This window comes from Aedes albopictus, chromosome 2 (genome assembly GCF_035046485.1).
Source record: "Aedes albopictus strain Foshan chromosome 2, AalbF5, whole genome shotgun sequence".
Taxonomy (NCBI): domain Eukaryota; kingdom Metazoa; phylum Arthropoda; class Insecta; order Diptera; family Culicidae; genus Aedes; species Aedes albopictus.
The window spans coordinates 5,782,257-5,800,674 of NC_085137.1; the positions used below are offsets into that span (position 1 = coordinate 5,782,257).

The 18,418-nt window shown below is 40.5% G+C and overlaps 2 protein-coding genes across 2 annotated transcripts in view; one reads left to right on the top strand and one right to left on the bottom strand.

Annotated features, from left to right (window-relative positions):
- The window catches only part of LOC115262165 (protein HIRA homolog), a 150,884-nt gene that overhangs the window by 69,563 nt on the left and 62,903 nt on the right, over nucleotides 1-18,418 (bottom strand). The gene's annotated exons all lie outside the window — the stretch shown is intronic.
- On the top strand, nucleotides 126-15,581 carry LOC109411688 (acetylcholine receptor subunit alpha-like 1). The gene is made up of 6 exons (XM_019685256.3): nucleotides 126-316; nucleotides 13,966-14,089; nucleotides 14,269-14,338; nucleotides 14,398-14,724; nucleotides 14,786-15,107; nucleotides 15,172-15,581. Exons 1-6 carry the CDS (start codon nucleotides 244-246, stop codon nucleotides 15,486-15,488), a joined length of 1,233 nt encoding a protein of 410 aa, XP_019540801.2. The 5' UTR covers nucleotides 126-243; the 3' UTR covers nucleotides 15,489-15,581.

Below are 18,418 nucleotides of genomic sequence, written 5' to 3' on the forward strand. Positions count from 1 at the left end.
ATCTGCCAAATTATCCGGCAAATCATGAGCCTTTTCTTCGTCAATTGTCCGGGACCTATAAGCGGGATTATAAAAACTCCCTTTCGAGCGTCGACCGGCTTTAGTTGTTGTTTGGATGTCGCCTGGATAAGGCTAGGATTAAGTTTCTGTACGCGAGTCTTGGTTTAGATATAGCTTGTTTGTCCGTTAAATATTCAAATAGGAGTGTTATTATTTAGAGCAATACTGAATAGCATAGTTAAAATGCATAAAGTGCGTTGGTTTGCATTTTTATTGATGTGCTTAGTGGGCTACTGCTACGCAGACGAAGCAACGTGTAAGTGCAGTTGAAAATTTGATGAGTTCAGCTTCAGTTAATAACTGTAGAACATTTTTATTCACCGAATACCATGCAATCAGTTTTGTACCTTATAATTCCGCCTTTTAATGCATATCCTTTGACAGATATGCGTGTTTCGACTATCATTTGTAATCTTCCTCGGTGTCAGTAATCTACTGAAGAAGATTACAAGTAGTAGTCGAAATACGCGTATCTATCAAAGAACATGCATTAGAGGGCGGAATAAGATGCAATCAGTGAAGTACTAAATTGAAAGTAATGACACAGAGAAACAGACGTAACACTTAGAACAAATTTCATTTAAAAACATCGTCATGAAAACGAAATCGCCCAATGCTACACGTACTGTGTTTGGCCGGGCCGCCACTAGATGGCGGTAGTGAGCAAACGTCAAATATGAGCAAAAACGATACCAGCGCCGCGAGTGGTCGATCGACCTACTACTGAGTATTTGAATCAACCGTTAAAAAGGTGATCGATGGGAAGCAATGAGAGTGTGACGTCTGTTTCTCTGTGGTAATGAGCTGGATTTTTTGCAATAAAATGGTGCAAATAGCGTAGGTATTATGATTACTTGCCTAATTTGATGCTGTTCAAGCTAAAGTTTGGGTAACTGTTTTGTTGAAGTTGCAAGAATTAAATAATACAACAACACGGTTAACCTAAACTTTTGCTCAAACACCATCAAATTAGGCAAGAAATCATAATACCCACGCTGTTTGCACCATTTCATTGCAGACACGGAGAATTGATCATCTCACCATACAAAAATCCAACTCACTACCACAGACAAACAGACGTAACACTTCGAACATTTATCCATTCAAATTATACTTAGTCACAGAAACATATTCGCCCAATGCTATAATGATTGAGTTTGGCCGACCATGAACTAGGTGGCGGTAATGAGCAAACGTCAAACTCGAACAAAAACGATGCAAGTGCCACGGATGGACAGTTGGCCAACTATCATTTTTCTAAATAATCCGTTAAATCGGTGTACGATGAAAATTATTAGAGTGTTACGTCTGTTTGTCTGTGTCACTACTGTCAATGTAGTACTTCACAGATTGCGCCCTTTTTAAAAGTACAAAACTGATTACATTTATTAAAAGAGGGTATTATATAGCGCATTTAGTTCACCACTGGACTATCGCACGAGTTTTCAAGAGTGCGAAAACGTAAATAAAAGTGTGCGATTGCAACAAATCAACTCAGAGTGTTCAGAGCACTTTATCAGCATACATCAAAGAAATAGTACGCTGAAGACATCAAATCGATTTGATGCAATCCCGTACTTTTATTGACATTTTCGCACTTATGAAGACTGAGTGCGCAGTCCAGTGGTGAACTAAATGCGCAATACTTAGAGGGATCAAAAAGTCGATACAACAATATTGTTAAATCTGCAAAAAAAAAGTGTTTTAATAGTATAGATCTGAAGTTTCTCTGCGAGTGTTTAAAATCTATTGTTTAAAATGAAGGTGTGAAATTGATGGCACAAATTTCCCAAATAGTGGAGAACGTGCCTCTGGAGCTGACCTACTGAAGGTGTGAAGGTGTGAAAGCATGAAAGTAAAAATCCCCTTTTTTGTTTCAACATGACCATTCATAAAGAACAGAAATGTTCTTCCGAAACTCTGCATTTGAAAACGGAATTTATTGTACACTAGCTTTTGCTTCTAATCGATCCAAGTATCTATTGCAAACACCAGGTTTGCAGGGTTATTGTCCCATTCTCACAACATGCCCCACCCATCGTATCCTTCCAGCTTCTGCCACCTTTCGGATGGTAGGTTCGCCGTAGAGTACACCGAGGTCGTGATTTATTCTTCACCGCCACCTACCGTTCTCGAGCACACCGCAAAAGATGTACCTAAGCATCAAACGCTTGAACAATTCAATTATTTGCATGTCCTGCTCGAGCATAGTTCAGGTCTCGTGCCCGTAGAATACCATCGGTCTTATAAAACGCTGATACATGGTACATGGTGCATTTGTTACGAGGGTGAAACTTTTTCGACCGAAGATTCTTGTGGAGCCCATGGTAGATTCGATGTAGATTGATGACACGCCTTTGTGTTTTATGGGTAACATTACCGTCTGCCGTTAATAAGGATATGAGGTATACGGAATCCTTCATCATCTCAAAAGAATCCCGTCCATCGCGCCTGCCAAGGCTTGCCGCTATTTGATGAGTACACTCGAAGCTTCGGAAATCCTGTTCTGCACACACGGAACTAGTGATACAATTCCGGTGGGAATTGTAATTTAAGTATGTAATTTTCAAAGATTGTCTAGGTCATCCGAGAAATTCCACGAGTAAAAGGCTTAAGACGTATAAGCGTGGGTTATTATTACATTGCTGATATGCTGCCACATCCTACAGGTCCATGGAGCATGGTCTTTTAGATAACTAATTTCCATGGATGTTATAGGTAATCCAAGAACTTCCGCGATAAAAACGGTAAGATCTACACACTAAACGCTTTCAGCAATATTTTGCTAAATTTTGCCGAGCTGAAGGGTTCAGCAAAATTTTGTTCTGAAGTCTCAGCAAAGTTTGCTGAATTTCAGCAAAACGTTTCTGGTAATCAGCAGAGCTTACTGAACAAATCAGCAAATTTTGCTGAATTTCAGTAAACTTTTTGCCAAAATCTTCAGCTCGGCAAAATTCAGCAAAATTTTGCTGAAACCTCAAATCGATTTTTTGGTGTGTACAAGCGTAACTAATGGATCGTTGTTATATTACAGATACGGTTTATGATCAATGGATTGTTGTTACATTAGTAATGCGGTGTAACATCCTACAGGTCCATGGAAGATAGCTTTGTAGAGTAATGATATGCAAATATGTCCAAGTAATGGTTGCAAAACGTATTCCTAAGTTGTGACAGAGCTATGAAGGCGACATTCCTCGAGGTGAATGTAAATTACACTCACCTCGTGCAGAGTCGCCTTCATAGCTCTGCCACCAACATAAAAAAATCGAGATCATATAATCACAGACATATGATATCATTATCTGTTACAATAGAGTAGGATAAAGAATAATTGCCACGCCTTCTTCGTTGGCTGTTTTGTGTCTCTTTTATCCGACAGTTATCTTCCCTGCTCATTATGTATTATTGGGACCTTGCAAAGCCAGAAGCCAGAGGATCCAGAGCTGAAATGGAGGACTTCGACGATACATGAAGTGTCAAATTCGCGTGTCGTGCCTCGAGCATGCTTTAGAATATCGTCTATCTGATTCATGTACAGTATGTGGAACCTTTTATTGAGGACAATCGTCTTGGAATCCCTGTTCAACAGTTTTCCAGAATGCACAGAATGCGCAAATCGCAAGAAGCAAGCTTCTACAGTGTGATTTTTATTTTGAACTATTGTTTTTAATGAGATTTGGGCGCCTAAAATCGTGAGTAGGTGCAAAAGTCGGCCATTGTTACGACCATTTTGGGATTCTAACAAGTATGTCCTTAAGGATGCTTTCAAGCAAGATGTTGAATATTGTGTTCGTTTTTCTCTACGTTTGACGTTTCACACTAGCTTCTTCTGTTGGTATTGCTGCACAACGCAGTGCTTCGAGCAACATGTCCACCAGGTGATAGTACCCAAGTAACCAGTAAGCATTTAAAATAGCATTCCTTCAGCATTATAGTAGCCTTTACGACAAGACGTTTAATGCTAATTAGCCGTATATGCGCCTATAGTGCTACCTCACAGCAGGTATTGGCAAAATAACGGGCTGTCTTAGTGCTATCCCTTCAGAAACGTCGTGACGAAATGTCAAAGAAGCGTAACGCCTCGTCGAGCAAAAAAAAAAACAAAAATAGATTGACGTCTGCTCCTCGTTCTCTCAGCCTGCTTCCCCGCTTCATCGTACTTCCATATTCCAGAGGGTGCTAGGTGATACTTTTTTGCTGATTTTTGTAGTGATGTAGGTTTGAACTTACGATCCGGATATTATTTAATCATATCTACTTCGGATTCTGTTGTTCCTGATCCATGATGCTAAAGCTGTCCCGGTGGCGTGCGTTGATTTAATCGCCAATATAAAGAATGATTCGATAACAGCATCAGATTCAACATCCAAAACTTGTTTTCATTGAGATATTTCATTGTGGTAGAGCATTACGATCCCTTCTTTTAAATATCTCTGGAATATGATTTCTTCCCTCTTTCAAACACTCCTATCATCCACCAAAGCATCCACCTATTCGGCACATATTTTCCGACGAAATGATAAATAATTGGTGATCTTTTGATGGACAAGTTCCCAATCCAATCCAGCTGCAGTAATGTTTTCTTTGGTGCGTTTGGATGAGTAGGGGGAAATGAAGAAACAAATAAGATGCACAAATTTGTAAACAGAAGCGTAGGCTCTGTAAGAGAGAGACAAAATGTGTTGCCAAATGCGTAACATATCTCCCAACCTCCCAAGTAACACACTTGTCACCGAAGAGTCACGGCGGCGCAGGTTTTTGTTGCGCAGAAGTTACTGTGACTTACTCCTAGCAAGTAAGTGTTTATTTGTTAGAAGTAGGTCACAGTGACTTATGCACAACAAAAACCTGCGCCGCCGTGACTCTTCGGTGACAAGTGTGTTACTTGGGTTTTTTGCTCCTAGCATTTAAAGAGCAGTTGAAAAGCATGCTGTATGCTCCCAAGTGAAACCACTTCAAGCAGTTGAAATGCTAATTAACAGCCGAAAGCTTTTGAGCAGCACAGCTTATGCTAACTCAAGGCAGCTATGCATTCGAACTGCTTATGTAGGGCAGCAAGCAGTTTAAATGCGTAATACGGGCTGATACACGGCTTATTCAAATGCTTAGTGGTTACCTGGGTAGTTATATCACAGACAAACAGACGTATAATCGAGAACAATTTCCTTGATAATACATAGTCTAGTTCACACTACCCAGGTAACTGTAGGGTCCACTTCCGGAAGCAACTCTCGCAACGGCAAACTCCAGCTCTCCAGTTCAGAAGCTTTCTCCGGTCGTTCGGATTCACCAGACTTCCCACAGGTTCGCTGTCCGTCGTCCGCCGACTCTCCACTTTATCGCAACTGTCACTCTACACACTCATTCGTAACTGCTCAATTCGCATCATCTACACACTCAATGTAAACATAGAGAGTGCATGCCAGTACAAACCCTACACCCCCATCTTTCTTTAAAAAAATGTTATGAACCTGACATCTAAACAATCTCTCTTTATGTATCACTAAAACTACAGGCTCCCTTAAATTCAGCAAATTTAACCCATACTCTGAAATGCAATACCAGCCTTATTATCACTCAGCACCCATCATTTACGCTATGCAACTCAATACTTGAAAACAACAATCCACAATGCCTCCGCTGGACTTTGGCCTGCCCAGTAGCAACATTCCATAAGCAATCTAACATCAAGGACCTTCCCCACCTGCTATTGGACGAACTTGCACATTGTGGAAAACTCATTGATATATCACATCCAGGAAATCTCGAATACCTTACGATCGAGACGGGAATCCACCCGAGCAGGAGAAAATAGCTGAAGAATACCAAACTTAGGTATGGAAAACCGAATACCTACAACCTGAATGAGGTATTCATAAGCCCTGCTTAAGAGGTAAAATACCTAAAATAATAACTGGTGTGTATTCTGTGCATAACACGTAAATAATGACATCAGGTATGGCAATACCTAAATAATAATCGGCGATTTTTTTCCATACAAACAGTGATTTTTCCATAATTGAATAATACCTCAAGCAGTCCTCAACACCAAACCAATAACTCGTTGAGGTATTATATCAATACCAACACAGTACCTAAATAAGTTATTTTCCACGTCAGGATAACCGACCAATACCTTGTCTTGGTTTGGTGCCTGACTTTGGTATGCTGCAGTTATGTGTAAGTTATTTGTTTCTGCTCGGGCAACTCAGCTTCTCTGGGTTGGAAATTTCAAGCCCTATCCATTAGACCAGTGTTGCTCAAACTGCGGCTTGCGGCTTAGACGCTAAATTTCAATTCAGCCCGAGGTATGCTTCAGCCCAAGCACCACTGCATTGGACTAACTGGAGATCCAACATATGTCAAATACGAAAACACATCCGCGAAACCAGAAACAGTTATCCATAACCTTCCCCTCCTTAATTAATAAACCCCGTCACACAAATTATCAGAACAATCCACAAAACAAGACTCTGTGTTCAGCAGCTACCATCAACCTTCTTGCATCTTTGCATGCCGGCCCACATGCTGCCCTACATCAACGTGTTGTGACGTAGCTCAACTATTTTCGAATAACATCCCCTTGGCTTTTCAAACCTTTTCCAATTCTAATTCCAACTTTTTACCAATGAACAACAGTCAATAGCTTTGTCAATAGTTTTACATGATGTTCACTTTTCCATGACAAGAAAATAATTTGAAGTCAAAGTTCAATAGAATTCTATAAGCCGCACTGCACCAAAACGTCAAGCAAGTGAATGAATGAATATAAATAATGTATATGAGAGAAACTAGACAAAGTAAGACAAAATGCCTAAATTCATAGGGCAATGCCTGTTTTAACACTCCAAATGTGTTAACTCTTCAACCAGCTGACTTTTCCCATTGGTGCAGAGGTTTCCGGGTCGATGTGAGTTCCCACAAATCCAAACAAAAACATACCTTAAGGATTTGTTTATCTCTCAAAAATTCCAGTTTTCATGACACAACACATCTTGGCCATCCACAATGAACCCAAACCTTGAAGTCACTATTTTCTCTTCTTAGTCACGTTTTCTGTCTGTGCATTATACTCATTTGATAGGAGCCACGTGTGTCACTCTCCGAACTTATCCTTCATTCGAACTACACACTGCTTTTCATAATATTGCTGACCCCTTCGGTGAACGGTGTAAAATTTATTAATCATAGACGTCAACTCCTTTCAACACTAGATACAGTGGACGTTCGATAACTACAACATGTTTACGTTTCACTTACCGAATGAAATTCGATAACTGCAACAACTGACAGACGTCACATAGCTGTTAGTTGCTGCAGACGAAAAACATCGCATTGCAACAAAATTGCATGCAAAAATGCATCGCATCGCTGTTTGACATTTCATTTTGACGGATAGCGGTGCAATAACTGCAAAATTGTTGCACTTAGCAGACTTGCAGTTAAAAAGCATTGCAGTTAAAGCGTTTGCACCGAGCGAACGTCTACTGTACTTTATTTTTCAGCCAACTTCTCAAATACGCAATTCAATGACGCACAAAGTCCAACCAAACTTTCTCATTCCAATCCCAACCATCCGCGTACAGATAGCTAGCCAACCTTCAACAACCAAGTTTCAGCAACCCTTAGTATAATAAACAATCCATTCTTGAATCCAGCATCCGGGTCAGTAAACAAAACATGTCTCGCTTTCCCTTCCACTCCATGCACAAACCATCAAACATCACACGTTCGCTTGGTGTAATTGTGACAGCTGTTGCCTCAAATCCATCGAACTACGAAAACCCTGTTCTCCTCTACCAAGACAGAATCAGTGGATCAATGAAGCAAACTTTTCTAGTAGTCACCCCGTGTAAACAAAGGCGCCAGCGTATATGGGCATTAACACATTGTGACAGCAGTGGAGTTACGTCAAACACACAAGGCTACAGTGGTACTTTCTGTTCACTTCATAGCGGCCGTTTTAGTTATTTTAGTGATCTATTATGTACATGTATTACCCATTACAAGTACTTTCAAACCATGGAATACAATGGCTCACGCCCGCACGTCTCTCGCAAGAACTATCAGGCGATAATACGATTTACTTCTAGTGCTCTCAAAGTCTCAAGTGCAACTTGGAATCTCTAAGTCAGACCAATCTTCCTAGAGGCATCCTCAAACCATGGAAACACTACACTGCCTTCAAACACAACATGCAAGGCATCGCCTCTCCATCATCCAGCCAATCATCACACTGTTCCCAATCAATGGATCCACTAATATACCCTGGTTTTCTTCAAGATGTAATGGAATCACTTCCCAATTCTCAAGCACCCTACCTGAAGGAAAGAGCTTCTAAAGTAAATTACTTTATTTCCATGCGCCCCTCAGTAATGGAAATGTTACCATGTTGTGGTTACAGGAACTGCCAAAACCACTACCGACTACTATTGTGTATTCAACGCACCCTTAAGTCATGACAACACAACACCTCGATGTCACCTGATTTCAGGAATTTACGGATCCTTTTCCGGACGCCCCCAAGCCATGGAATCACTACCTTGCTCCCAAGCACCGTTGCAGGGACTTTCAAGGTTAATTATTCTCTTTGATCGGCAACCCGCAACGATCAAATGTTCCTTTCGACCGGCAACCCGCCACGGCCTCGATTATAACCGGCACCCGCAACGGTTAAATTCCTTTCGACCGGCACCCGCCACGGTCTCAATTGTCCGTTCAACCGGCACCCGCAACGGTTGAATTTCCTTCGACCGGCACCCGCCACGGTCTTTTTGTTCTTTTTAACTGGCACCCGCAACAGTTAAATTTGCTTCGACCGGCACCCGCCACGGTCTCATGTGTTCTTTTAACCGGCACCCGCCACGGTTAAAATTTTCTTCAACCGGCAACCCGCCACGGTTGAAAAAATGTTCAGATAAATACCGATTGTACCACGCGCATTCGCAATTCTCAACTGAAATATCATACAAGCACGCTCTCTCACTGAGCTGTCCAAAATTATCCATTAGCACCTGCCGAATTGTTGCACCGTTTCTCCCCCCATCATCACAACACCAACCAACCTGCCAGCAATCCATCTGAAAACAAACACGTTCAAAGGGCCAAAAAACATTCACCGTAACGAGGCCTTCCATCCCATCCTCGTCGCCAATTGTAGGGTCCACTTCCGGAAGCAACTCTCGCAACGGCAAACTCCAGCTCTCCAGTTCAGAAGCTTTCTCCGGTCGTTCGGATTCACCAGACTTCCCACAGGTTCGCTGTCCGTCGTCCGCCGACTCTCCACTTTAGGCGCCATCCACAAATTACGTAACGCTCTAGGGGGAGGGGGGGAGTATCGCCGAGCGTTACGGTCCATACAAAAAATTTCAGGGTTTCATACAAAAAAGCGTTACGGAGGGGGGAGGGGGGTCGAAAAATGTCGATTTTAGCGTTACGTAATAAATGGATGCTGCCTAATCGCAACTGTCACTCTACACACTCATTCGTAACTGCTCAATTCGCATCATCTACACACTCAATGTAAACATAGAGAGTGCATGCCAGTACAAACCCTACAGTAACCACTAAGCATTTGAATAAGCCGTGTATCAGCCCGTATTACGCATTTAAACTGCTTGCTACCCTACATAAGCAGTTCGAATGCATAGCTGCCTTGAGTTAGCATAAGCTGTGCTGCTCAAAAGCTTTCGGCTGTTAATTAGCATTTCAACTGCTTGAAGTGGTTTCACTTGGGAGCATACAGCATGCTTTTCAACTGCTCTTTAAATGCTAGGAGCAAAAAACCCAAGTAACACACTTGTCACCGAAGAGTCACGGCGGCGCAGGTTTTTGTTGTGCATAAGTCACTGTGACCTACTTCTAACAAATAAACACTTACTTGCTAGGAGTAAGTCACAGTAACTTCTGCGCAACAAAAACCTGCGCCGCCGTGACTCTTCGGTGACAAGTGTGTTACTTGGGAGGTTGGGAGATATGTTACGCATTTGGCAACACATTTTGTCTCTCTCTTACAGAGCCTACGCTTCTGTTTACAAATTTGTGCATCTTATTTGTTTCTTCATTTCCCCCTACTCATCCAAACGCACCAAAGAAAACATTACTGCAGCTGGATTGGATTGGGAACTTGTCCATCAAAAGATCACCAATTATTTATCATTTCGTCGGAAAATATGTGCCGAATAGGTGGATGCTTTGGTGGATGATAGGAGTGTTTGAAAGAGGGAAGAAATCATATTCCAGAGATATTTAAAAGAAGGGATCGTAATGCTCTACCACAATGAAATATCTCAATGAAAACAAGTTTTGGATGTTGAATCTGAAGCTGTTATCGAATCATTCTTTATATTGGCGATTAAATCAACGCACGCCACCAGGACAGCTTTAGCATCGTGGATCAGGAACAACAGAATCCGAAGTAGATATGATTAAATAATATCCAGATCGTAAGTTCAAACCTACATCACTACAAAAATCAGCAAAAAAGTATCACCTAGCACCCTCTGGAATATGGAAGTACGATGAAGCGGGGAAGCAGGCTGAGAGAACGAGGAGCAGACGTCAATCTATTTTTGTTTTTTTTTGCTCGACGAGGCGTTACGCTTCTTTGACATTTCGTCACGACGTTCCTGAAGGGATAGCACTAAGACAGCCCGTTATTTTGCCAATACCTGCTGTGAGGTAGCACTATAGGCGCATATACGGCTAATTAGCATTAAACGTCTTGTCGTAAAGGCTACTATAATGCTGAAGGAATGCTATTTTAAATGCTTACTGGTTACTTGGGTATCTTTGCACATTTGAGTGTTCCTTCTTAAGCTTTGTATATTTAGGAATCTTTGCTCAACTAACTGAAAAACCTGTACTAAATTGAGTTCGACCACATTGAAGAAGAAAAAAGGCCTAGATTTATCAGGTTAACCTCGTTCCACAGACAAACAGACGTAACACTGGCGAAATTTTCATCGACCACGCTATTAACGACCATTTTAAATTTTCATAGTTGTGGCTTTCACAACCAGAGGCGCACGCATCGTTTTTCTTTGCGATTGACGTTTCACACTAGCGCCTTCTGTTGACGATATTGCACATCGCAGTGTCTCGTGAAATATTTCCATCAGGTGATGGTACTGTGAAATGGGTGATGATTTTCGCGAAAATTGTTCTAGGTGTTACGTCTGTTTGTCTGTGCACGTTCCTTCTTGCTTAAAACGCATTGTCAATTATCACATTCGTGATGCTCGTCTGGCTATCATGCCTACTCATGTGAACTAACATCTAAAATGGCACCAATTTGGGTACATAAAGTTCCAAGTAACAATAGTGGTCCACGAACCAGATTTACGAGGAAAGATGCATTTAACGCCTTCAAATGAGTTTTCAGGTAAATATGGTTTTCTACAAATTTGTCCCTAATAATAAGGCCCTTTATAAAATGTGCATGAAAATTAGGGTGGTCCATATTTTCAAAGAAATTGGTAACCAAACTTTTTTATTTGCAAGAATAACTGTATACATTCTTCGAGAAAGTAATAGATCTATCAATTTTGTGCAAGTTTGCTGAAGACTCTTTATATGTAGCTTTAAAATTGACCGATCTAGAGGTATTTTTCGGAATAAGCTCAGGGTGGTTCAAGAAAAACCGGTTTTCTGGCGTTATTTTTTCAGTTTCAATTTTTCATCAAAGTCGCCCAAGAAACACTTGTAGAACATTTGAAGACGCGTCGTTTCGTGCGCTGAGATGGTCGTTATCTCTTTTGGTTCAAAAGTTACAGGCGTTTTTATTAAAAATCATAGTTTTTTAAAAAGGGTTTATGATGGGTTGGGGCAAACATAAAAAAATATCTTTTGCCCTCATTCAAAAGAAGAAATGTTGTTATAAAACATATCAAAAAATTAGAGGGGTGTTATTTTTGTAACTCAAGTGAAAAATACTTGAAAAGTGCCTATTTTTTCTAGAAAATCGTCAATATTTTTTGAATGGAATGACGTAGCAACATTCTCAGCGCACGAAAATACGCGTTTTAGGAAGCTCTAAAAGTGGTTCTTAAGCGACTTCGACGAGAAATTTGAAACAAAAAAGATAAAGCAATAAAACGATTTGTTCTAGCGTTCTATGAAAACTATAGGAAAATGCTCCAAATTTGGTCAAAACAGTTTAAACGCTTTATCTTTTTTGTTTCCAATTTCTCATCAAAGTTGTCTAAGAACCAATCTAGAGCTTTAAAAAACGCACGTGCGCTGAGAATGTTGCTACGTCATTCCGTTCAAAAGATATAGATGATTTTCTAGAAAAAATAGGCCCTTTTCAAGTATTTTTCATTTGAGTTACAAAAATAACACCCCTCTAATTTTTTGATATGTTTTATAACAACATTTCTTCTTTTGAATGCGGGCAAAAGATATTTTTTATGTTTGCCCCAACCCGTCATAACACCTTTTTAATAAACTATGATTTTTTAAGAAAAATGCCTGTAACTTTTGAACCAAAAGAGATAACGACCATTTCAGCGTTCGAAACGACGCGTCTTCAAATGCTCTACAAGTGTTGCTTGGGCGACTTTGATGGAAAATCGAAACTGAAAAAGTTAACGCCAGAAAACCGGTTTTTCTTGAACCACCCTAAGCTTATTCTGAAAAATACTTCTAGATCGGTCAATTTTAAAGCTACATAAAAAATGTCTTCAGCAAACTTGCTCAAAATTGATAGATCTATAACTTTACCGAAAAATGTATATAGTTATTCTTGCAAATAAAAAAATTCGGTTCCCAATTTCTTTGAAAATGCATATTGAAAAGAGGGCCTTATTTTTAGGAACAACTTTGTAGGAGACCATATTAATCTAGAAAATCATTTGAAGGCACTGAATGCATCTTTCCTCGTAAATCTGTTTCGTGGACCTTTGTGCAATGGCAGCTGAATAACAGCTGTTGAGGTAAATTTGTCAAAATCAAGCTCAAGAGCGGCTTTTTCATCTGTTGTTTTCAAGAAAGCACTGGCTTAAGCGTAACTTCTGCTTGGGTGGTTTCTTGAATGATGAAGATATTTTCGATAACGTGCCTTTCACTGTCATATTGAAAGTTGCGTGGCGGCACACTGACTGTAGCTTGTCAAGCTACCAACTGTGAGCTATAGGCTCTATTTACGCTTATACGTTTTAAAGTGACCCGACTAAACCCTGTGCTATGGGCTTTGAGCTCTATTCACGCTTATGAGTAAATTCCCTCTTCTAGGATACCCCTTACTATCTTACTACAGGTCAACGTAGGGATGAGAGGGAAGTGATGATCTTGGCGATGATTGCAATCGCTTGTTGCCAACAGACTGTGAAATTCACAGCATCTGCACAAGTTCATGCGGATGTCGGAGTGTTGTTGGTAAATGTTTATTTTAGGCATAGGGGTTCACGCATTGGTGCGTGGATGCCAAGCGTAAAGTATGCCTAAGGTTTTAGCACCATCAAATGAAGACCAACTGATGCGCTTCCTGAGCAACACTGAACAGATAAAGCAGCTGTAACACCTTGCGATAAGGGACAAATGACCTTCGGGTTAAAGTCCCTCGACAACAACAATAGAAGAAGAGACGTACAGTCATAGATTGTGTGAGTTCACGTGGTTCCATAACTTGTAAGTGTTATATGATAGATTTACACTGTGCTGTAAAAAATAGGAAGAAAGGGAAACGTGTTTTTGAGTCGGTTTCTGGTTCTACCTATGGTTAAGAATGGTAAAAACGTAAAAACGTGGTCCTATTGTGAGTTAATCTTCGCAAATTTAAGAAAATATGTTCGAATAGTGAAAACGGAAACCATAAATGAATCGTGAATATCAATAACACGAAAAAAACATAAAAATAGAATAATGCATTAAATTCTAACAACACATTTTATCACATTTCAGCAAAAAGCAATGAACCCCCAATCAAGCAGACGTGGGTCGATAAATTAACGAAGGATTTGTTCACAAACTATAATCATAATGTACGACCATCTCAGCACTATAATGTCACCAACATGGATGTTGGGTAAGCAAATTCCATAGTTATTTTACTTAATTGAGTGTTATTATACCGCGTCTCAGTACTAATATGACGTCCTTTTCAGTTGCCTAACAACGCAATATTATGTTGTATTTCTTTCCTAGTTTTCAGAAAGACGATTCATTAAAAAACAACTAAATAGCATTTTCCATTTAATTTCCCAGCTTGACTATTTGGCATGTGGATGTTGACGAGGATACATCCATATTCTCAGTATATGGATGGGTTAAAATGGTAATTACTGAATCATACAAAAAACCCATTCGATACCAATATCAAACTTTTGATTTCAGGCTTGGAACGACGATAAGCTCAAGTGGAATCCGGCCGATTACGGAAATGTAAATCAGTTCCGTTACAACCCGGCTAGCGTGTGGAAACCGGATGTCGTTCTGTACAACAATGCCAGAGGAGCGGATAATCTGCACTACGGCCAAACCAATGTGATTGTGTACAACAACGGTCAAGTACTATGGGTACCTCCAACGGACTTCCACAGCTTCTGTGAACTGAATCTCCGGTTCTGGCCATTTGACCATCAAACGTGTATCTTGAAGCTTGGATCTTGGACGTACGACGAGTACAAACTCAACTTGACAACCACCGAAGTGACACCTGAGGTTTGTTGGTGGAATTTCAAAGCTAAATCGTAAATTTGTTTTAATTCGTATATCACCGCAGATATTATGGCTAGTCCCGAATCACAAGTGGAGCATTCGGAAGGTCACAGTTCAGCGCAACGTTAGGACCTACGAGTGCTGCAAGGAGCCGTACGTCGACATCCAATACAATGTCACCCTTCAACGACATTCCTCGACCCACAAGGCCATTGTTGTCAGTCCCGCTTTCGTGATAATGCTACTAGCATTGTCAGTATTCTGGCTTCCTCCCCAAAGTGGCGAAAAGATTGTGTTGAACGGATTCATTGCGTTGATTGTGACAGTATTTCTCATCTACTTCGCTCAACAACTGCCGGCTATGTCAGGACATACCCCTCTAATCGGTAACATTCACTCAACTGATACTAATCAATATAATCATCTAAACTCTCCCATCTTAACTTCCAGTAACCTTCTACAGTGCCACATTCTACTTGGTAGCCATCAGTACAATCCTGTCGGTAATTGCACTGCGTATAACTCGTGGCAAGCACTGCCACTCGGTTCCACGTGCTCTGAAGAGCCAGTTGGACGGTTGTCTCGGTTCTGTGCTAGGTGTGAGCACGCCCGATCGATTGGAGGATGACAAGGAAACCGTCAACGGCGAAGTATTCGTCCATACGAAGCAAAACGAATGGTGCCGTTTGGCAACACTGTTGGACAGATTGGCATTCGTGGTCTATTTGATACTTTTTGTTGCTTCAATTATTTACTTCACTTTGTAGTTTAAAATTTTAATTTTTATTCCAATTTGTGAAATTTCTGAATAAAACTGCTTTTATTATGTATGTGACTAATAAAGAGTTCAATAAACAGAGTTTGATGTAGCTTTATTCACTTGTTTGAGAAAATATCCATAAAAACATGATTTTTCCATAGTAGCAAACAATTTATAAAAAATAGTGAAATCACGGAGAGAAATCAAGCCACTTTGAAACAACAAACACGGTTGTTGATTTTTTTTTTGTTGGAAAATATTGCGCATTTCCCACCCCACTGGACCCCTTTCGCAGTTAGTATAAGTGCGCGATCGTGAATAAAACTGCGATTTTGCATCGAATCATGTCGGTGTTTTCTGCGCACTTATGCATTGCAAGTGTTTCGTGAAATATTTCCATCAAGTGATGGTAGTGTACACGTAGCGTTGGGCAATTTTAAATCGATGTTCGCAACATCGATGTTTTTGTTTCGATTAATCGATTTTTTGAATCGATGTTGAAGACAAAATCGACCGAATCGATTTTTTACATTTGATTTTTCTATCGATTCAAAAATATTAAATTTTCATTTTTCTTCAGAATTTTCAGAGCTCGTCTTTGATGAAACACACTCAGCGAGGTGACGAAACTGAGGCCATGAAGGTATCCCTTTTAGGGTTAAAAAAAATTCATTAGGAGTCCATCCAAGTATTCTTTCAAGTGCTCGTCCAGTAATTTCTGCTGAAATGGATTTCTTCAAGGATTCCTACAGAAATTCTTTCAGAAATTCGCTAAGAAAGCTCTCGTTAGTTTCCCTTAGGAATTCTTCATGGGATTGCATCCGGGATTCATCATGGGGTTTCTTCACATTTTTTTTCCAAGATCCTCCAGGGATTCCTTCCAGGGATTGCTTTCAAGCTTCTCCCTGGGGTTTCTTCAGGAACTCTCCCAGGGAGTCTTTCAGGAGCTGCTACAGATATTGCTCCAAAAGTTCCTCTGCGTACTCTTTTTAGGATTCCTTCAGGATTTCCTCTGGAATTTCAGCGATTTCTTCAGTACTTTCTTCTGTGATTTCTTCAGAAACTCCTCCTAGAATTCCTTCAGAATTTGGTCCTTGGGTTTCTTCAGGAATTCTTTCTGTAATTCCTCCAAGAATTCCTCAAGGGATTCCTCCAGAAACACCTCTAGGATTCCTCTGGGAGTTCCTACATGGATTCCTCTGAAAATTCTTACAGAGATACGTCCGGGAATTCATCTAGCAATATCTCTAGGAATTCCTCCAGAGATTCCTACAAATATTCCTCTTGAGATATCTAAAGGAATCCTCTAGAGCAGTGCTTCCCAAACTGTGCACCGCGGCGCCCTGGTGCGCCGTGAACATTTCGTTAGTGCGCCGCAGGTTGCTGGGCCAAAACGAAAAGAGCAATATAATTCAATGTGGGAACGTCGTTTTTCTGTTTCTATAGAGATTACTCCAGGAATTCCTACAGGCATGTCTCCAGGAATTTCTTCAGGGATTCCTCCAGGTATTCCTTCTGGAATTCCTCATGAGATTGCTCTAAACATTCCTCCTTTACAAATACCTCCAAAATACATACGGCAATTTCTCCAAAAAATCCCCTAGGGATTCCTTCATAAATTTCTCCAGCGATTCCACGAATTCCTTCAGAGATTCCTCTACGAATTCCTTCAAGGATTTCTTCAGGTATCCTCCAGGAAATCCTCCATGGATTCAAAATTTCTTTCAAAATTTCTTTCAGAAAATTTCCTCCAGGAATTTTCCTGGGAACTCCTCTAGGAATTTCCCTAGGAAATTCTTCAGAAATTTCTCCAGGAATTCCTCTGAGGATTCTTCCAGAGATTCCTCCAAAACTTTCTTTGACAATTCCTTCAGAAATAGTTCCCGGGGGATTTTTATAGGAATTTATTCAGAAATTTCTCTAGGGTTTCCTCCCAGAATTCCTCTAGAGGTTCCCCCAAGAGTTCATTCAGGGGTTGCTTCAAAAATTCCTCCATGAGTTCCTTCTGGGACTACGCAGGAAGTTGCCATGAAGATCATCCAGGCATTCCTCCTGAGGTTCCTCCAGAAATTGCTTCAGGGATTCCATTTCTCCAGCGATTTTTATTTTTCAAAAAGTCCTTCAGGAGTTCTTCCAAGAATATCTCCAGGAATTTTTCCAAGAATTCCTCCAAGCATTCCACAAATGGTTTCTTCTAGGGAATCCCTTAGGAGTTCATCCAGGGATTCCTTCAAGATTTATTCTAGAATATGCTCCAGGCATTCATCCAAGAATTTCCCCAGGGAGTTCTCCAGGAAATTCTTCTGGAATTCCTCCAGCAGGAATTCCTTCAGAGTTTCCTTCAGGAATTTCTCCAGGTATTTCTTTAGGAATTCCTCCACGGATTCATCCAGGAACACTTCCAGAGACAGTACGATGTACATTCTCAATTTATGATATTATATAGACAAATAAATCATCCCATGAAGTTGTACTCCATGCTGCAAATGGATCATTTTATGGTTTTGCAACATTTTACATGAAGTTGTACTCCATGCTGCAAATGGATCATTTTATGGTTTTGCAACATTTTACAATATCGAATCGATGTGAAAACATCGATTCAAAGCATTCGATTAAATCGGTGAATCGATTCTGCTGATCCAAAGCGAATCGATTCACAAAAAACGATGGCTCAGCCAAACTTGCTCAATGCTAGTGTACAGTAGACGTTCGGTCGGTGCAAACGGTTTAACTGCAATGCTTTTTAACTGCAAGTCCGGTAAGAGCAACAAATGTGCAGTTATAGCACCGCCGATGAATATTTAAGGAATCTGTTCTAAGTGTTACGTCTGTTTGTCTGTGGTACCGCTATCCGTCAAAACGGTGCGCCATGTTAGCCCAAATGAACAATCGAATGCCCAGTTATTTCAAAAGAACCGCTGTATTACCCGTTGC